The sequence below is a fragment of the Pongo abelii genome, chromosome 15, assembly GCF_028885655.2.
Source record: "Pongo abelii isolate AG06213 chromosome 15, NHGRI_mPonAbe1-v2.0_pri, whole genome shotgun sequence".
Taxonomy (NCBI): domain Eukaryota; kingdom Metazoa; phylum Chordata; class Mammalia; order Primates; family Hominidae; genus Pongo; species Pongo abelii.
Genome location: NC_072000.2, coordinates 43,198,540 through 43,218,018, shown reverse-complemented (window position 1 = coordinate 43,218,018; position 19,479 = coordinate 43,198,540). Strand labels below are relative to the sequence as shown.

Sequence of the window (19,479 nt, the reverse complement as noted above, 5' to 3'; positions counted from 1 at the left end):
CTCCCTAACTCAAATTTATGAGGCCAGCATCATCTTGATACCAAAATCTGGCAGAAACACAACAAAGAAAGAAAACTTCAGGCTAACATCCCTGATGAAGACTGATGTGAAAAGTACTCAATAAAATACTGGTAAACCAAAGCCAGCAGCATATCAAAAAGCTTATCCACCATGATCAAGTCAGCTTTATCCCTGGGATACAAGGCTGGTTCAACATACACAAACCAATAAACTTAATTCATCACGTAAATAGAACTAAAGACAAAAACAGCATGATTATCTCATTAGATGCAGAAAAGGCCTTCAATAAAATTCAACATCGCTTCATGTTAAAAACTCTCAATAAATTAGGTATTGATGGAACATATCTCAAAATAATAAGAGCCATTTATGACAAACCCACAGCCAACATTATATTGAATGGGCAAAAGCTGGAAGCATTCCCTTTGAAAACTGGCACAAGACAAAGATGCCCTTTCTCACCACTCCCATTCAACATAGTATTAGAAGTTCTGGCCAGGGCAATCAGGCAAGAGAGAGAAAAAAAGTGTATTTAAATAGGAATAAAGGAAGTCAAATTGTCTCTCTTTGCAAATAACATGATTCTGTATTTAGAAAGCCCCATCATCTCAGCCCAAAAACTCCTTAAGCTGATAAGCAACTTCAGCAAAGTCTCAGGATACAAAATCAATGTGCAAAAATCACAAGCATTCCTATACGACAATATACAAGCAGAGAGCCAAATCATGAATGAACTCCCATTCACAATTGCTACAAAGAGAACAAAACACATAGGAATGGTCTGGGTACAGTGACTCACGCCTGTAATCCCAGCACTTTGGGAGGCCAAGGCAGGCAGATCACGAGGTCAGGAGTTCGAGACCATCCTGGCTAACAGATGAAACCCTGTCTCTACTAAAAATACAAAAAATCAGTCGGGCATGGTGGTGCATGCCTGCAGTCCCAGCTACTCGGGAGGCTGAGGTAGAAGAATCGCTTGAACCCAGGAGGCAGAGGTTGCAGTGAGCTGAGATCATGCCACTGCACTCCAGCCTGGGCGACAGAGCAAGACTCTGTCTCAAAAAAAAAAAAAAAATACCTAGGAATACAGCTAACAAGGAACGTGAAGAATCTCTTCAAGGAGAACTACAAACCACTGCTCAAGGAAGAGAGGACACAAACAAATGAAATAGCATTCTAACCTCATGGATAGGAAGAAACAATATCATGAAAATGGCCATACTGCCAAAGTAATTTATAGATTCAATGCTATTCCCATCAAACTACCACTGACATTCTTCACAGAATTAGAAAAGACTACTTTAAGTTTCATATGGAACCAAAAACGAGCCCATATAGCCAAGACAATCCTAAGCAAAAAAGAACAAAGCTGGAGTTATCAGGCTACCTGACTTCAAACTATGCTACAAGGCTACAATAACCAAAACAGCCTGGTACTGGTACCAAAACACACATATAGACCAATAGAACAGAACAGAGAACTCAGGAATAACGCCACAGATCTACAACCATCTGATCTTTGACAAACCTGACAAAAACAAGCAATGGGGAAAGGATTCTCTAGTTAACAAATGGTGTTGGGAAAACTGGCTAGCCGTATGCAGAAAACTGGAATTGGACCCCTTCCTTACACCTTATACAAAAATTAACTCAAGATGTATTAAAGACTTAAATGTAAAACTCAAAACCATAAAAACTCTAGAAGAAAACCTAGGCAACAGCATTCAGGACATAGGCATGGGCAAAGATTTCATGACTAAAATACCAAAAGCAATTGCAACAAAAGCTAAAATTGACAAATAGAATCTAATTAAGCTAAAGAGCTTTAGCACAGCAAAAGAAACTAACATCAGAGTGAACAGGCAACCTACAGAATGGGAGAAAATTTCTGCAATCTACCCATGTGAGAAATGTCTAATATCCAGAATTTACAAGGAACTTAAATTTCAAGAAAAAAAATAACCCTATCAAAAAGTGGGCAAAGGATATGAACAGGCACTTCTCAAAAGACGATATTTATGTGGCCAAGAAACATGAAAAAAAGCTCAACATCACTATCACTAGAGAAATGCAAATCAAAATCATAATGTAATACCATCTCACACCAGTCAGAACGGTGATTATTAAAAAATCAAGAAACAATAGATGCTGGCAAGGCTGTGGAGAAATAGGAATGCTTTTACACTGTTGGTGCGAATGTAAATTAGTTCAACCATTGTGGAAGACAGTGTGGCAATTCCTCGGGGATCTAGAACCAGAAATACCATCTGACCCAGCAATCCTATTACTGGGCATATACCCAAAGGAATATAAATCATTCTAATATAAAGACACATGCACATGTATGTATGTTTATTGAAGCACTATTTACAATAGCAAAGATGTGGAACCAACCCAAATGTCCATCAATGATAGACTGGATAAAGAAAATGTGGTACATATACACCATGGAATATTACGCAGCCATAAAAAGAAGGAGATCATGTTCTTTGCAGGGACATACAAAGATGGAAGCCATCATCCTCAGCAAACTAACACAGGAATAGAAAACCAAACACTGCATGTTCTCACTCGTAAGTGGGAGTTGAACAATGAGAACACATGGACACAGGGAGGGGAACAACACACACCAGTGCCTGCCGTGGAGTAGGGGGTGAGGGAAGGGACAGCATCAAGACAAATACCTAATGCTTGCAGGGCTTAAAACCTACATGATGGGTTGATAGATGCAGCAAACCACCATGGCACATATATACCTATGTAACTAACCTGCATGTTCTGCATATGTATCCCGGAATTTAAAGTAAAATAAAGAAAAAAAAAGATTTGTTTTCTACCTATGTATAGAATCTTATTTTCCTTAATGAAAGAATTATATTTGCTCATAGTTTTATAGAAATTTCCACAAAGTAAACCATAACAAATATTTCAAAGTAAACATGTAACAGGCCATAGTCATTGATCATAATACAATAATATTACAAATAATTTTTAAACAGCTTGAAACATCATAATGACTTCAAAATTAATTTTTGATCAAAGAGAAAAATTACAAATACTCTAGAGGCTAATGAAAAGGTAAATACTTTACATAAAAATGTATGGAACCCAGCAATAGCCACAGTTAGATAAAAATTTATGCCTCTAAATCCTTTCATTATGAAGAAGAATGAAACTGCAGAAACATTATTATGTTTACCTGAACTTTTTTAAGAAGAGTGAATAAGTTGATGAATGAACAGTTGTAATTGGTGATATAAGGGGAAAAAGTAGTAGAATTGATAAATAATTCCAAGAGTTTTTTTAACTAAAAATATAAATAAACCCTTTATGGTACTGCTTAAGAATGTAAGAGGGAAAAAAAATTAGCAAGACTAGGAATAAAGAAAAATGTACAATTTCCTAAAGGATATAAATAATCCAAATTGAACCAAGAAGCAAACCCAAAATGACTAATCAGCAAAGAAAAAAATGGAAAGGTAACCATTATTTTAAATAACAATAGTAATAATAGCATTATACCCAAAAAAACCTTTAAATCTGAGCTTTACCTAACTTTTAAAGAATGAGTATTTATAGTGTTATTTAAATTATTTCACACCAAATAAAAAGATGAAATGTTTCCCAATTCATTTCATGAAGCCAACATAACTTTATTACCAAAAGTTAACATAAAAATAAACCTAAAAACTATGAACCTAATTATTTCAGTTACTATGGCTATATTTAAAAATTACTCTAATACTTATTAACCTAAAACAACAATATGTGGACAGGTCTCAGGGGGATACCTCACCTCTGCTCCCCTCAGCATCAGCTAGGGTGTCTCAAAGTCTGGGGACTAAAATCATACGAATACTCACCCACTAACATGTAGTTGATGTTGTCAGATGAGACCTTTGCTGGAGCCAGAACACCTGCACATGGCTTCTGTAACTGTCCTAAGCCTTCTCACACTATGGGGGCTGGGTTCTTGAGTGAGCTAGGCAGAAGCAGTACTATCTTTTACGACCTCACCTTGGAAGTCCCATAGTTTCACTCCCACAACATTCTATTCAACAGTGCAAAGTACAGCCCAGGTTCAGGGGGAGGGGAAATAAACTCTAACTCTTGTTGGGAAGTGACAAAGTTTAGAAGAGCATGTGGGACCACAAATATTGCTGAGGTCAGTTTTGGAAAATGCAAAATACCACAGTCCACCCTCTAGCCACAGTAGCAAAATACACTCATGCACTCCCTCAAGACCTACAACATCAGGCTGAGGCTTGAGGTCCAGGTATGGATGAACTTCTTGGGTACAGTTCCTCAAATACAGCCCCTTACGTACAGTTCCTTGTAATCTCAAGAGCTATAAACTAAAAAAGAAAAATTATCTGCCTCAACAAATACCAAATGCACAATGGTGGAGCAAGTACAGGAAAACTGCTATAGACACTCCCAAAAAAAAAAGGAGGAAAGGAGAGACACAGAAGTCACTGGTCCATTAAAAGCTTGAACTCAAGCTAGGCACAAGGTGCTAGTACTTGATTAGGGCTCAGTTGTACTGCTTAAGAATGATTCGCTGTGACTCTCAGCTCTCCACTCTGGGCTATTGGTTCTACCCTCTAAATTATTATTCTTTTTTTTTTTTTTTTCATAAAAAATAGCCATGTTCTTAGCATGCTTCCCATCTGTAGAAGTTTGGGGTCAAAGGCCTCTTTTCATTTTGTACTGTCTTTATGCCTTTCAGTCTAAAATGATACAATCCCTTAAAAAAAACTGTGTGGATCAAGAGAGAAAAAAGAAAACCCACAGACTGGGAAAAAGTACATGCAAAAGACACATCTGATAAAGCACTGTTACTTAAATATACAAAGAATTCTTTTTTTTTTCCATTTTTCCCCCTGAACTTTTATTATAAAAAATTTCAAACATACAGCAAAATTGAAAGATTTCAGTGAACACCTGTATACGCACTACCTGAACTCTATCATTAACATCTTTTAGCATTTAGAACCTTCTAAATCCTCTCCTTTGTTCCATTTTTAAATTTTTAAAAATTGAGTTGAAATTTACACAGTGTAAAAGTAATTATTTTAAAGTGAACAATAAAGTGACATTCACAATTAGTCATTCACAATATTGTACAACCACTATCTCTATCTAGTTTTAAAATGTTTTCATCACCTCAAAATAAAACTCTACAACTATTATGCAGTTAATCCCATTCTTCCCTCCCCCCTAGTCCCTGGCAACCATTGATCTCCTTTCTTTTTTTTTTTTTTTTTTTAACATTTTACTTTAAGTTCTAGGGTACATGTGCACAACATGCAGGTTTGTCACATATGTATACATGTGCCATGTTGGAGTGCTGCACCCCTTAACTCGTCATTTACATTAGGTATATCTCCTAATGTTATCCCTCCCCCCTCCCACCACCCCACAACAGGCCCCGGTGTGTGATGTTCCCCTTCCTGTGTCCAAGTGTTCTCATTCTTCAATTCCCACCTAAGAGTGAGAACGTGCGGTGTTCGGTTTTTTGCCCTTGCGATAGTTTGCTGAGAATGATGGTTTCCAGCTTCATCCATGTCCCTACAAAGGATATGAACTCATCATTTTTTATGGCTGCATAGTATTCCATGGTGTATATGTGCCACATTTTCTTAATCCAGTCTATCATTGTTGGACATTTGGGTTGGTTCCAAGTCTTTGCTATTGTGAATAGCGCTGCAACAAACATACGTGTGCATGTATCTTTATAGCAGCATGATTTATAATCCTTTGGGTATATAACCAGTAATGGGATGGCTGGGTCAAATGGTATTTCTAGTTCTAGATCCCTGAGGAATCGCCACACTGTCTTCCACAATGGTTGAACTAGTTTACAGTGCCACCAACAGTGTAAAAGTGTTCCTGTTTCTCCACATCCTCTCCAGCACCTGTTGTTTCCTGACTTTTTAATGATCGCCATCCTAACTGGTGTGAGATGGTATTTCATTGTGGTTTTCATTTGCGTTTCTCTGATGGCCAGTGATGATGAGCATTTTTTCATGTGTCTGTTGGCTGCATAAATGTCTTCTTTTGAGAAGCATCTGTTCATATCCTTCGCCCACTTGTTGATGGGGTTGTTAGTTTTTTTCTTGTAAATTTGTTTGAGTTCTTTGTAGATTCTGGATATTAGCCCTTTGTCAGATGAGTAGATTGCAAAAATTTTCTCCCATTCTGTAGGTTGCCTGTTCACTCTGATGGTAGTTTCTTTTGCTGTGCAGAAGCTCTTTAGTTTAATTAGATCCCATACAAAGAATTCTTAAAATTCAACAATAAGTAAATGAATTCCCCAGTCAAAAAGCAGACAAAAGATACAAAGACACCTTACTAAAGATATACGAATGAAAAATAAGCATATGAAAAGTGGTTTCATATCACATGTCCTTAGGAAACTGCAAATTAAAACAGCAATGAGATACTACTATACACCTATTAGAATGGCAAAAATCCAACACACTGCCAAGACCAAATGATGGTGAAGATGTGGAGAAACAGGAACTGTCATTCATTGCTGGTGGAAATGCAAAATTGCACAGTCACTTTGGAAGACAGTTTGGTAATTTCTTACACAACTAAACATACTCTTACCACATGATCTAGTAATTGCAAGCTCCTTGGTATACGCCCAAATGAGTTGAAAACTTATGTCTACACAAAAACCTGCCATGTAGATGTTTACAGCAGTTTCATTCATAATTGCCAAACCCGGAGAACAACCAGGGTTGTTCAGTAGAGGAACAGATAAACAAACTCTGGTACATCCAGAGTTTGGAATATTATTCAGTGCTAAGAAGGAATGAGCTGTTAAGCCACAAAAAGACATGGAAGAAACAAATGTATATTATTACATGAACTACATGATATTTTGGAAAATGCAAAGCTATAAGAGTCAGCAAAAAGATTTGTGGTTGTCATGGATATGAAGGTAAGGATAAATAGGCAGAGCACAGAGGATCTGGGGGGCAGTGAAACTACCTTATATGACACTATAATGAAGGATATGTGTCATTATACCTTTGTCAAAACATATTGGTGTATTAATAGAATATACAACACCAAGAGTGAACTCTAATGTCAACTATTGACTTTGGGTGAGAATGATGTACCAAGGTAGGTTCATTGATTGTTAAAAAAAAAAAAAAAAAAAAAAGTACCTCTCTGGTCAGGGATATTGATAGTGTGGGAAATTTTAGGGAGAGAGGGGAATGGGGAGAATATAGGAACTTTCTTTCAGCTTAATTTTGTGTAAACTAAAACTGCTCTAAAAAAAATTGCAACAAAAAACTGTGTGGATTTCTTGTTTATAATCCACTCCATTAGACAAAACCTGTACCCACAAATCTCTTCAAGATAAGTCCTAGAGCCTCCTATAAGGGTGCTGAGGGACAATGCTCTTAAAATTCTCAAAGGACTTTTTCTTTAATAAAGAGGATCTGTAAGGCATGTCATGTCCTTAAGATAATTAGAGGGACTCCTGTCTGTGTGAGGCATGACATTAAATTTCCTGAGGTATTAGAACTAAGATTTTACAATCACTCCCTTGGCTTCATGGTAAACCATGTTTTCATGACAGTACCCTAGATTTGCTCTCCTTCCATAAAGACTTTTCTTAATTTTAGAATTGTGTGCCATCAGGAAAAACCGGAAAAGAGAAAGCTTTATTTTCAAGTCCAAGAAGTTCTGGCTCCTTTATATTTAACAATTATTTCTTTAGCTTACCTCTTGCCTATCATTTCACTATAAGCAGCAAGAAGAAGCCAGACAATCACCATTTTCTGCTTTTCACATTACCACAGGTGATAAGGTGGCCAAACTTCATGTCATTACCTAACAATGATCCTCTTTCCTCCAGCTCCAATGATATTTTTTCACTCTCCTCTAAACCCTCTCTGATAGCCTCCTTGAGGTCCATCAGGCTTCCACAGTCACCTCAAGATCCTCTCACCTTCTGCCCTCTGTCCAGTCCTGTCTAATCCTGTCTAGTCTAGCTTCAGCCACTACCACATTTTAGATTTCTGTTATATGGCACTCACTTCCAGATAACAAAATCTGTTTTTATGATTGCATAACAAGTTTCTCCAAAATTTAGTGGCTTAAAACAACAATATTTATTTTTGTCAGGTATTTGCAATTTGGACAGGGCTCAGTGAGAATAATTCCTTTTTTTGCTCCACTCAGCATTGACTGGGGAAGCTTGAAGGCTGGGGACTAGAATCATCTGAAGGTTCATTCATATACCTGGTGGTTGCTGGGGCTATAAGCTGGAACATCTTCACTGGCCCCTCCATGTGGCCTGAGATTCCTCACAATTTCCAACAAGTCATGAAGTCACAGAGTGTTAATTCTTCAGCCCTCAATTCATTGAAGCAAAGTCCAGTTCAAATTCAAGAGAATAGAAATGGATTTTACCTCTTGATGCAGGGAAGTGGCAAAGTTCTAGAAGATCATCAACGGCTGGAAATATTGCTGTGGTCATTCCAGAGAAATGCAATCTATAAAACAAATAAAGATGTAGCAATCCTAAATAAAGTACAACTAAATAGAACCTAGCAACTTATCAAATGAATACTACCATATGATGAAGTAGACTATACTCCAGGAATATAAATTACTTCAACACCAGGAACTACAGAAGTATAAATCATTAACTTCATCAATGAATTGGAAAATTGAAAAATATAAACGAGATCATACACAAATGATAGATTTGGAAGAAAAGTATTAGGAACATACATGACAAATGATTAATATCTGTAACATATAAAGAATTCTTACCTTTCACAAGAAAAATACACAAGTCAATAGAAAATTAGGCAATGAATATAAATAGTCAATTTATTCTAAAGCAAGTACAAAAAAGAAAACATGAAAAGACCAAAGATTGGGGGAAAGAACAAGATGGCATAATAGAATCCTGCACCAATCATCCCCCAACAGGAACACCAAATTTAACACCTATTTACACAAAAAAGTACATTCATAAGAAGCAAAAACCAGGTGAGCACTCACAGTACCTGGTTTTCACTTCATATTACTGAAAGGCACCATAAAGGGTATGAAAGACAGTCTTGAATTGCCGGCACCACACCTCCCTCATCCCTGCCCCCATCCTCTAGCAGCAGCTGCATGGCACAGAGAATCTGTGCACTCAAGGAAGGATGCAGCTATTGTGAGACATTGCACTGAACTTAGTGCTACCCTGTCATAGCAGAAAGCAGAACCAGTCTGTACTTGGCTGAAGCCCACCCACAGAGGGAGCACTTGGACCAGCCATAGCCAGAGGGGAATCACGCATTCTCAGAGGTCAGAATTTGAGTTCAGGCAAGCCTCGCCACGGCGGGCTGGAGTAATCTGGGGCTCTAAATAAACCTGAAAGTCAGTCTAGGCTGCAATGACAGCAATTCTTAAGCAAGTCCTACTGCTGAACTGGCCTCAGAGGCAGTGTACTGGGGTGGGTGGGGCATGTGACCGATTGAGACACCAGCCAAGGCAGCAAAGGGAGTGCTTGCACTACTCCCCCAAATCAAGGCTGCATAGCTCACAGCTCTGAAAGAGACTCCTTCTTTTTGGGGAGGGGAGGCGAGGAGAGGGGAGAATAAAGAGGACTTTGTCTTGCATCTAGAATACTAGCTCAGCCACCGTAGGAGAGGGCACAGTGTTAAGGCCCCCTTTCCAGGCCCTAGCTCCCAAATGACATTTCTAGGCACACCCTGGGCCGGAAGGAAACCTGCTGCCTTGAAGGGAAGGAACCCGTTTTGGCAGGACCCATCACCTGCTGACTAAAGAGCACTTGGGCCCTGAATAACCAGCAACAATACCCAGGTAGTATGCCATGGGCCATAGGAGAGACACTGAGATGTGCTGGCTTTAGGTAAGACACAGCACATTCCCAGCTGTGGTGGCTATGGGGACAGACTCCATCTGCTTGAGAAAAGCAGAGAAAAGTAAGGGGAGCTTTGTTGTGCACCTTAGATACCAGGTTGGTACTTCTGGACCTGCCCTGGTCCAGAGGGGATCCCAGCACCCTGAAGGATGAGTCTCAGACCCGGCAACATTCACCTCAAGCTAACTGAAGAGCCCTTGGGCCTTAAGTGAACATCAGTGGAAGCCTGGCAGCACTCCTCATAGGCCTGTGGTGGTGGTGTCCACAGGATGAGGATCCTCTGCCTGTGGAAAGGGGAGGGAAGAGCGGGAAGGCCTGCATCTCATGATTTGAGTGCCAGCTCAGCAGCAGTACAACAGAACACCAGGTAGATGTCTAAGGTTTTTTACTCCAGTACATGGCTCATGGATGACATCTCTGGACCCACCCGGGGTCTGGGGGAACTTGCCGCCCTGAAGGACAGGACACAAGTCTGTCCCACTTTGCCACCTGCTGACTGTACAGCCCTAGGGCCTTGAGCAAACATAGGTAGTACCCAAGTAGTGGTTATTGCAGGCCTTGGGCAAGACTTCATGCTGTGCTGACTTCAGGTCTGACCCAGTGCAGTCCCAGTGGTGGTGGTCACAGGGGTGCTTGTGTCACCCCCATCCCCAGCCACAGGTGGTTCATCGCAGAGACAGAAACTACTTTTGTTTGGGAGAAAATAAAGGAAGAGAACAAGAGTCTCTGCCTGGTAATCTAGAGAAATGTCCTGGATCTTAACCAAGACCAGCAAGGTAGTACCTACACAAGGCTACAAGAACCACAGCATTAGTGGCCTTGGGGTGCCCCCTAATGGAGATACAGCTTACATCACCACACCCAAGTCATTTTGAATACCTGGAAAGCCTTCCCAAGCAAGACAAGCACAAATAAGCCCAGACTGCAAGGAGTATAGTAAACACCTAACTCTTCAATGCCTGATGAACATCTACAATCAACACCACCACCCATGGAAAACATGACCTCAGCAAACAAACTAAATAAGGTGCCAGACATCAATCCTGGAGAAACACAAATATGAAACCTTTCAGAAAAAAAATTCAAAATAGCTGTGCTGAAGAAACTCAAAGAAATTCAAGATAACACAGAGAAAGAATTCAGAATTATATCAGATAAACTTAACAAACAGATTTAAATAATTAAAAAGAATCAAGCCAAAGTACTGGAGGTAAAAAATCCAACTGACATATTGAATAATGTATCAGAGTCTTTTAATAGCAAAATTGATCAAGCAGAACAAAGAATCAGTGAGATTGAAGATAGGCTATTTGAAAACACACAGAGGAGACAAAAGAATAAAAAAAATAAAGCATGCTTACAATATCTAGAAAACAGCTTCAAAAGGGCAAATCTAAAAGTTGCTGGTCTTAAAGAGGAGGTAGAGAAAGAGATTGAGGTAGACACTTTATTGAAAGGGATAATAACAGAGAACTTCCCAAGCCTAGGGGAAAATATCAATATCCAAGTATGAGAAGATTATAGAAGACCAAGCAGATTTAACCCAAAGAATGCTACCTCAACGCAGTTAATAATCAAACTTTCAAAGGCCAAAGATTAAAAAAAAAAAAAAAAAAGAGCCTAAAAGCAGCAAGAGAAAAGAAACAAATAACATACAATGGAGCTCCAATACATTTGGCAGCAGACTTTCCAGTGGAAACCCTATTGGCTAGCAGAGAGTGGCATGATGTATTCAAAGTGCTGAAGGAAAAAAAAAAAATTTATCCTAGAATAGTATATCCAGGAAAATATCCTTCAACACAAAGGAGAAATATTTTCCGAGACAAACAAAAGCTGAAGGACTTCATCAAAACCAGAACTGTCCTACAAAAAAAAGGTTAAAGGGAATACTTCAATTAAAAAGAAAAGGATATTAATGAGCAATAAGAAATCATCTGAAGGGACAAAACTTACTGGTAAGAGTAAGTACATAGAAAAAAACACAGAATATTATAACACTGTAACTGTGGTATGTAAATTATTCTTATCTTAAGTAGAAACACTAAAAGATAAACCAATCAAAAACGATAGCTACAACTTTTCAAGACAGACACTACAATAAGATATAAATAAAAACAACAAAAAGTTAAGAAGTGAGAGACAAAGTTAAGGTGTAGAGTTTTTATTAGTTTTCTTTTTGCTTATTTGTTTATGCAAACAGTGATAAGTTGTTATCAGCTTAAAATAATGGTTTATAAGATAGTATTTGCAAGTCTCATGGTAACCTCAAATCAAAAAACATACAACAGATATACAAAAAATAAAAGACAAAAAATTAAATCATACCACCAGAGAAAATCACCTTCAATAAAACAAAGACAGGAAGGAAGGAAAGAAGGAAGACCGCAAAACGACCAGAGAATAAATAACAAAATAGCAAGAATAAGAATGTATCAGAGTCTTTTAATATTATTATCAATAATAATATTGAATGTAAATGGACTAATATCTCCAATCAAAAGACAGTGGCTGAATGGATGAAAAAACAAGACCATGACCTGTTGCCTACAAGAAACACACTTCACCTATAAAGACACACATAGACAGAAAATGAAGAGATGGGAAAAATATTCCATGCCAATAGAAGGCAAAAAAGAACAGGAGTAGCTATACCTATATCAGACAAAATAGATTTCAAGACAAAAACTATAAGAAAAGACAAGGAAGGTCATTATATAATGATAAAGAGGTCAATTCAGCAAGAGGACATAACAACTGCAAATATATATGCATCCAACACTGGAGCACCCAGATATATAAAGCAAATGTTATTAGGGCTAAAGAGAGAAATAGGCCCCAATACAAAAATACGTGGAGATTTCAATACCCCACTTTCAGCATAAGACAGATCTTCTAGACCAAAAAAAAAAATCAACAAGACTTCATCTGCACCACAGAACAAATGAACCTCATAGATATTCACAAAACATTTCATCCACAGGCTGAAGAATACACATTCTTTTCCTCAGCACATGGATCATTCTCAAGAACAGATCATATGTTAAGTCACAAAACAAATCTTAAAACATTCAAAAAACTGAAATAATATCAAGCATCTTTTCTGACCACAATAAAATAAAACTAGAAATCAACAACAAGAGGAATTTTGGAAACTATACAAACACATGCAAATTAAACAACATGCTCCTGAATGACCAGTGTGTCAATGAAGAAATTAAGAAGGAAATTGAGAAATTTCTTGAAACAAATGATAATAGAAACAACATACCAAAACCTATGGGATATACCAAAAGCAGTACTAAGAGGGAAGGTTAGAGTTACAAGTGCCTACATCAGAAAAGAAGAAAGACTTCAAATAAACAACCTAATGATGCATTTAAAGAACTAGAGAAACAAACACAAACCAACCCTGAAATTAGTAGAAGAAATAATAAAGATCACAGCAGAAATAAATGAAATTGAAATAAAAAAATAAAAGATTAATGAAGCAAAGAGTTGGTTTTTAGAAAAGTTAAACAAAATTGGGAAATCTTTAGCCAAGCTAAAAAAAAAAAAAAAAAAAAAAAAAAAAAAAAAAACAGAGAGAGATGACCCAAATAAATGAAATCACAGCTGAAAAAGGAGCTGTTACAACTGATACCACAGAAATTCAAAGAATCACTTGTGGTTATTATGACCAACCATATGAAAATAAGATGGAAAATCTCGAAAAAAAATGGATAAATTCTTAGATACATACAATCTAACCAAGATTGAACCATAAAGAAATCCACAATCTGAAGAGACTAATAATAAGTAATGAGATTGAAGTTGTAATAAAATTCTCCTAGTAAAGAAAAGCCTAGAATCTGATGGCTTCACTGATGAATTCCACCAAACATCTAAAGAGGCACTAGTATCAATCCTACTCAAACTATTCCAAAAAAACAGAATAGAAAAGGGTACTGCCAAATTCATTCTAAGAGGACAGGATTACCCCAATACCAAAACCAGACAAAGACACAGCAAAAAAAGAAAACTACAAACCAATATCACTGATTAACAGTAACACAAAAATCCTCAACAAATACTAGAAAACTGAATTCAACAGCATGTAAAAAAGATAATTCATCATGACCAAGTGAGATTTATCACAGGCATAAAACAAGAACAAGGACCAAGAGTGGTTCAACACACCCAAACCCAAATTAATCAATGTGTTACATCATATCAACAGAATAAAGGACAAAAACCATATGATCATTTCCATTGATGCTGAAAAAGCATTTGATAAAATTAAACATCCCTTCATGATAAAAACCCTCAAAAAACTGGGTATAGAGGAAAAATGCCCCAACATATTAAGAGCCATATGTGACAGACCCACAGCTAGTATCATACTGAAAAAAAAAACTGAAAGCCCTTCCTCTAAGATCTGGAACATGACAGGGACGCCCACTTTCACCACTGTTATTCAACGTAGTACTGGAAGTCCTAGCTGGAGCAATCAGGCAAGAGAAAGAAATAAAGGGCATCCAAATGGAAAGGAAGAAGTCAAATTATTCATGTTTTCAGATAATATGATCTCATATTTGGAAAAACCCAAAAGCTCCACCAAAAAAACTATTAGAAATTATAAATAAATTCAGAAAGTTGCAGGATGCAAACATAAAAATTAGTAGCTTTTTTATGTGTCAATAGAAAACAATCTGAAAAAGAAATCAATACCATTTAAAATAGCTACAAATAAAATAAAATACTTATGAATTAGCCAAAGTGAAAGATCTCTACAATTAAAACTATAAAATGTTGATGCAAGAAATTGAAAAGGACACCAAAAAATAAAGATATTCCATGTTCATAGACGAATCAATATTGTTAAAATGTCCATACTACTCAAAGCAATCTACAGATTCAATGTAATCCCTATCAAAATGCCAATGACATTCTTCACAGAAATATAAAAAACAATTCCAAATTTATTTGGAATCACAAAAGACCCAGAGTAGCCAAAGCTATCCTGAACAAAAAAAAACAAGCTGGAGAAATCAAATTATCTGACTTCAAATTATACTAGAGCTACAGTAATCAAAACATCATGGTACTGGCATGAAAACAGATACACAGAACAGTGGATCAGAATACAGAATGCAGAAATAAATCCATACATCTACAGTGAACTCACTTTTGACAAAGGTGCCAAGAATATACACTGGGGAAAGGACAGTCTCTTCAGTAAATGGTGCTGGGAAAACATATGGATATCCATATGCAGAAAAATAAAACTAGACCCCTATCTCTCACCATACACAAAAATCAAATCAAAATGGATTAAAGATTTAAATCTAAGACTTCAAACTTTGAAACTCCTATAAGAAAACACTGAAGAAACTCTCCAGGACATTGGAATGAACAAAAATTTCTTGAGTAATACACCAAAGGCACAGGCAAGCAAAGCAAAAACGAAAAAATGAGATCACATCAAGTCAAAAAGCTTCTGCACAGCAAAGGAAATGAAGAGACAACCCACAGAATGGGAGAAAATATTTGCAAACTACCTATCTGACAATGGATTAATAGCCAGAATATATAAGAAGCTCAAACAGCTCTATAGAAAAAAAATCTAATACTCTGGTTAAAAAATGAGCAAAAGATCTGAATAGACATTCTCAAAAGAAGATATACAAATGTTAAACAGGAAAAAGTGTTCAACAGCACTGATCATCAGAGAGCTGCAAATCATAACTACAATGAGATATCATTTCACACCAGTTAAAATGGCTCTTATTCAAAAGACAGGTAATAACAAATGCTGGCGAGGGTGTGGAGAAAAGGGAACCCTTATATACTGTTGGTAGCAATGTAAATTAGTACAACCACTATGGAGAACGGTTTGAAGGTTTGTTGAAAAACTAAAAATAGAGTTACCATATAATCCAGCAATCCCACTGCTAGGTTTATACCCAAAATAAAGGAAAACAGTATATTGAAGATATATCTGAACTCCCATGTTTATTGCAGTACTAGTCACCATAGCCAAAATTTGGAAGCATCCATCAACAGACAAATAGATAAAGAAAATGTGGTACATACACACAATGGAATACTATTCAGTCATACAAAAGAATGAGATCCTGTCATTTGCAACCACTTGGATGGAACTGGAGGTCATCACGTAAAGTGAAATAAGACAGGTACAGAAAGACAAACATTGCATGTTTTCACTTATCTGTGGGACCTAAAAATTAAAATAACTGAACTCATGGAGCTAGAGAGTAGAATGATGGTCACTAGAGGTTAGGAAGCATAGTGAGGAGGTATGGGGGAGAAATGGGTACAAAATATAGAAAGAATGAATAAGACCTACAATTTCCTAGCACAACAGGGTGACTATAGTAAAAAAAAAATAACGTAATTGTACATTTTAAAGTAACTAAAAGCACATAATTGGATTGTTTGAAACACAAAGGGAAAATGCTTGAGATGCTTGATACCCCGTTTACCCTGCTGAGATTATTACACCTTGCATGCCTGTATCAAAATATCTCATGTAACCTATAAATATATATAACTATTATGTAGCCACAAGAATTAAAAAGTGTAAAATGAAAAAAAAAACACCAACGAGTCCTTCTTCCAATTTAAACCTCTTAAAATATAAAAAGATTTATGTTAGGAATTTGAACTTTTATCATAAGGTATGTAATTTACTACATTAACTTTAGTAAATGGATGTATTATATTAAAGTAAATATCTGTGTGAATTGTGAAAAAAAGAAAAAAAGAAATTCAACTCACTGATAAGAGAAATACAAAATAAAGCAATGAGAAATCCCTTTATACCTGTCAGATTGGTAAAAATTAAAAAGACCTATAAAACCTAAAATGGTGGGAAATGCGTAAGACGGTTCTCATACATTGCTAGTGATAATGTGAAGTATTACAGAATTTTTGGAAAGCAATCTTGCAATCTATTAAAAATTAAATTACGGCCGAGCGTAGTGGCTCACGCCTGTAATCCCAGCACTTTGGGAGGCTGAGGCGGGCAGATCACGAGGTCAGGAGATTGAGACCATCCTGACCAACATGATGAAACCTCGTCTCTACTAACATATAAAAAAAAAAAAAATTAGCCGGCATGGTGACGCGCGCCTGTAGTCCCATCTACTTGGGAGGCTGAGGCAGGGGAATCACTTGAACCCGGGAGGCAGAGGTTGCTGTGAGCCGAGATTGTGTCACTGCCCTCCAGCCTGGCGACAGAGCAAAACTCCATCTCAAAAAATTAATTAATTAATTAATTACAGATACATTCCTATCTAACACCCCCTTCCTAGAAATCTATACAACTGAAATACAAGCCCCAGCATTTGGGGACATACATACAAGAAAGAAGAATTGGTGATTTTAAAGCCTACATAATATTACCTATACCAGGGGAATTTAAATTTAAATTTTAAAGCCTACATGATATTCCCTACACCAGGTGATTTTAAAGCCTACATAATATTCCCTGCACCAGCCTATACCAGGGAATATTAGGTAGCCTTTAAAAACAATGAACCAGAGCTAAACCATACCTTGGCAGGATTTAATGAAATATTGTTGAAAAAAAAAGCAAGATGCAGAAAGGTACACAGAAATAATTTTATTTTTGTAAAAACAATAACAACCACTGTACTGTAAATGAAGTTTACAGAGTCTGTTTTAACCACCACACATATCACCTTTCACTCTCATTATGACTGTATATGCATAAAGAAAAATAGGGAAAGACACACTCTGGTTGTTAATATGGATTACGAAGTGAGGAGAGAAAGGGCAGAAGAAAGGAAAGGAAAAAAGAAGAGATGAGGAAAATGGAGGGGAAATTTTGCTCTGAAAAATAAACATGAAAGATATGATCAAGTTAATGCATTATATAAAAATAAAGATGGTTATATTTATTTTAAAAGTAATTAAAAATAAAGACATACTCAATTTTCAGTGATGGGAAATTTTATTATCCTGGTGAAGAAACTTCACTGAGGGAAAAATTTTATTATTTCTATGATATATATAGCAAGTAAGTACCTCTATATACTTGCCAAGACTTCCTGAATACAGCTTTTGAAAATAACAATCTGTCTAACTTTTACATATCAAATAGATAGCTAGGACTATTAATATCTATTAACTGTTACATACCAAATGCATAGCTAGGACCATTAATGCCTATAAATTAGAAAGGATACAAAGAAGGTATATGGAAGTCTTAAAAGGAGGTCTCAAAAGTCCATATGCAAATGAATGGGCTTACAATCTGTTCCTTATTAAAATAATGACCAGCCTCTAGTACTGATTATGGGAGAAAGGGAAAAGAATTACAGTTTTATGGTGTTCCTGTTTGCCTGTTAGTTTAGCACATTCTGTATTAATATTAAGGTTTTGTTAACAAAATACCTGTAATTGATTATATTTGTGTACTGAAAATCTCAAATGACTCTTTAAAATACTCACTGATGACTACTTGTTTTACATTAACATCATTATCAAGTTATGTTGATAATATTCCTCACCATTTTAAAGAAAAGCAAACTTGGAGAGATTACTTGAACTTCTAAAAATAAAATACATATTTTAATGTTGTTCCGTAACCTGAATCTTGCTCATCTGACTTCAGATACTCTTTGCACCACATGAAGTTGGTAGTATTGTTACAGATGATTGCATAATACAGTTAATGTGTGTTATATAAAAATGAGGGGAAAATTATTAATTTTGTATGTAAATTGTCCTTTTCTTGTTTCAGTTACTCATTACCATATAAAACCACCCCAAATTTAAAACATAAAGCAACCACCATTTCACTGTGGGTCTCACAGATTCTGTGAGTCAGGAATTCGGAAAGGGTACAGCAGGTTGGCTTATCTCTGTTCCACAATGTCTGGGGCCTCAGGTGGGAACACTTGAAGGCTGAAAGTGACTCAAGAGCTGGGAGCTGAAATCACCTAGAAGTTCATTCATTCATATGAATGGTGGTTGATGTAGCTGTAAGCTGGGCTCTCAGCTGGGACTGTCAGTATTAATACCTACACATGGCCTCTCCATGGACTTGTTCACATAATGGTGTCTAAGTTCTACAAACCATGTATCCAAGAAGAGAAGCTATATCATCATTTATGATATAGTCTTGGAAATCACATAGTGCCACTTCTGCCATAGTCACACTCCCACCCAGATTCAAGGAGAGAGAACAGAGACGCTACCTCTCAGTATAAAAATGCTACCTCTCAATATAAAAAGTTCAAAGTTATACTGTAAGAAAACCCAGTGGAATAGGAGTTATGGTTGTGCTCATTTTTGGAAAACACAATCCACGATACTTGTTAATTAAAGATAGTAACTAGCATGCTAAGTACACAGTATCAAGTAAGACATATTGCCTTAATACTAAATAATACTTGATTAGAGAACAATTTTTAAAATCAATAATTCATAAACAGCAATAAAAGACAAACCACATTATCATATTATTAGCTGATGAAAACATGTCAAATAAAATTCAGCAGTTATTCCTAATAAAAACTTTA

At 36.6% G+C, this 19,479-nt stretch overlaps 1 protein-coding gene and 1 long non-coding RNA gene across 3 annotated transcripts in view; both read right to left on the bottom strand.

Moving 5' to 3' along the window:
• Positions 1-5,406, bottom strand: part of LOC129049889 (uncharacterized) — a 34,910-nt gene extending 29,504 nt beyond the window's left edge. The window contains exon 1 of the long non-coding RNA XR_008513265.2: positions 3,885-5,406. This is a non-coding gene — a long non-coding RNA (uncharacterized LOC129049889). The remainder of the gene's footprint in view (positions 1-3,884) is intronic.
• A 1,791-nt stretch (positions 5,407-7,197) lies between these two features.
• The window catches only part of MIA2 (MIA SH3 domain ER export factor 2), a 247,692-nt gene continuing 235,410 nt past the window's right edge, over positions 7,198-19,479 (bottom strand). The window contains exon 23 of one of the 2 annotated variants that reach the window (XM_063715297.1): positions 7,198-8,540. In XM_063715297.1, coding sequence (XP_063571367.1) covers positions 8,521-8,540 — 20 coding nt within the window. In that variant the 3' untranslated portion in view covers positions 7,198-8,520. The remainder of the gene's footprint in view (positions 8,541-19,479) is intronic. The other variant, XM_063715294.1, reaches the window with a different exon arrangement.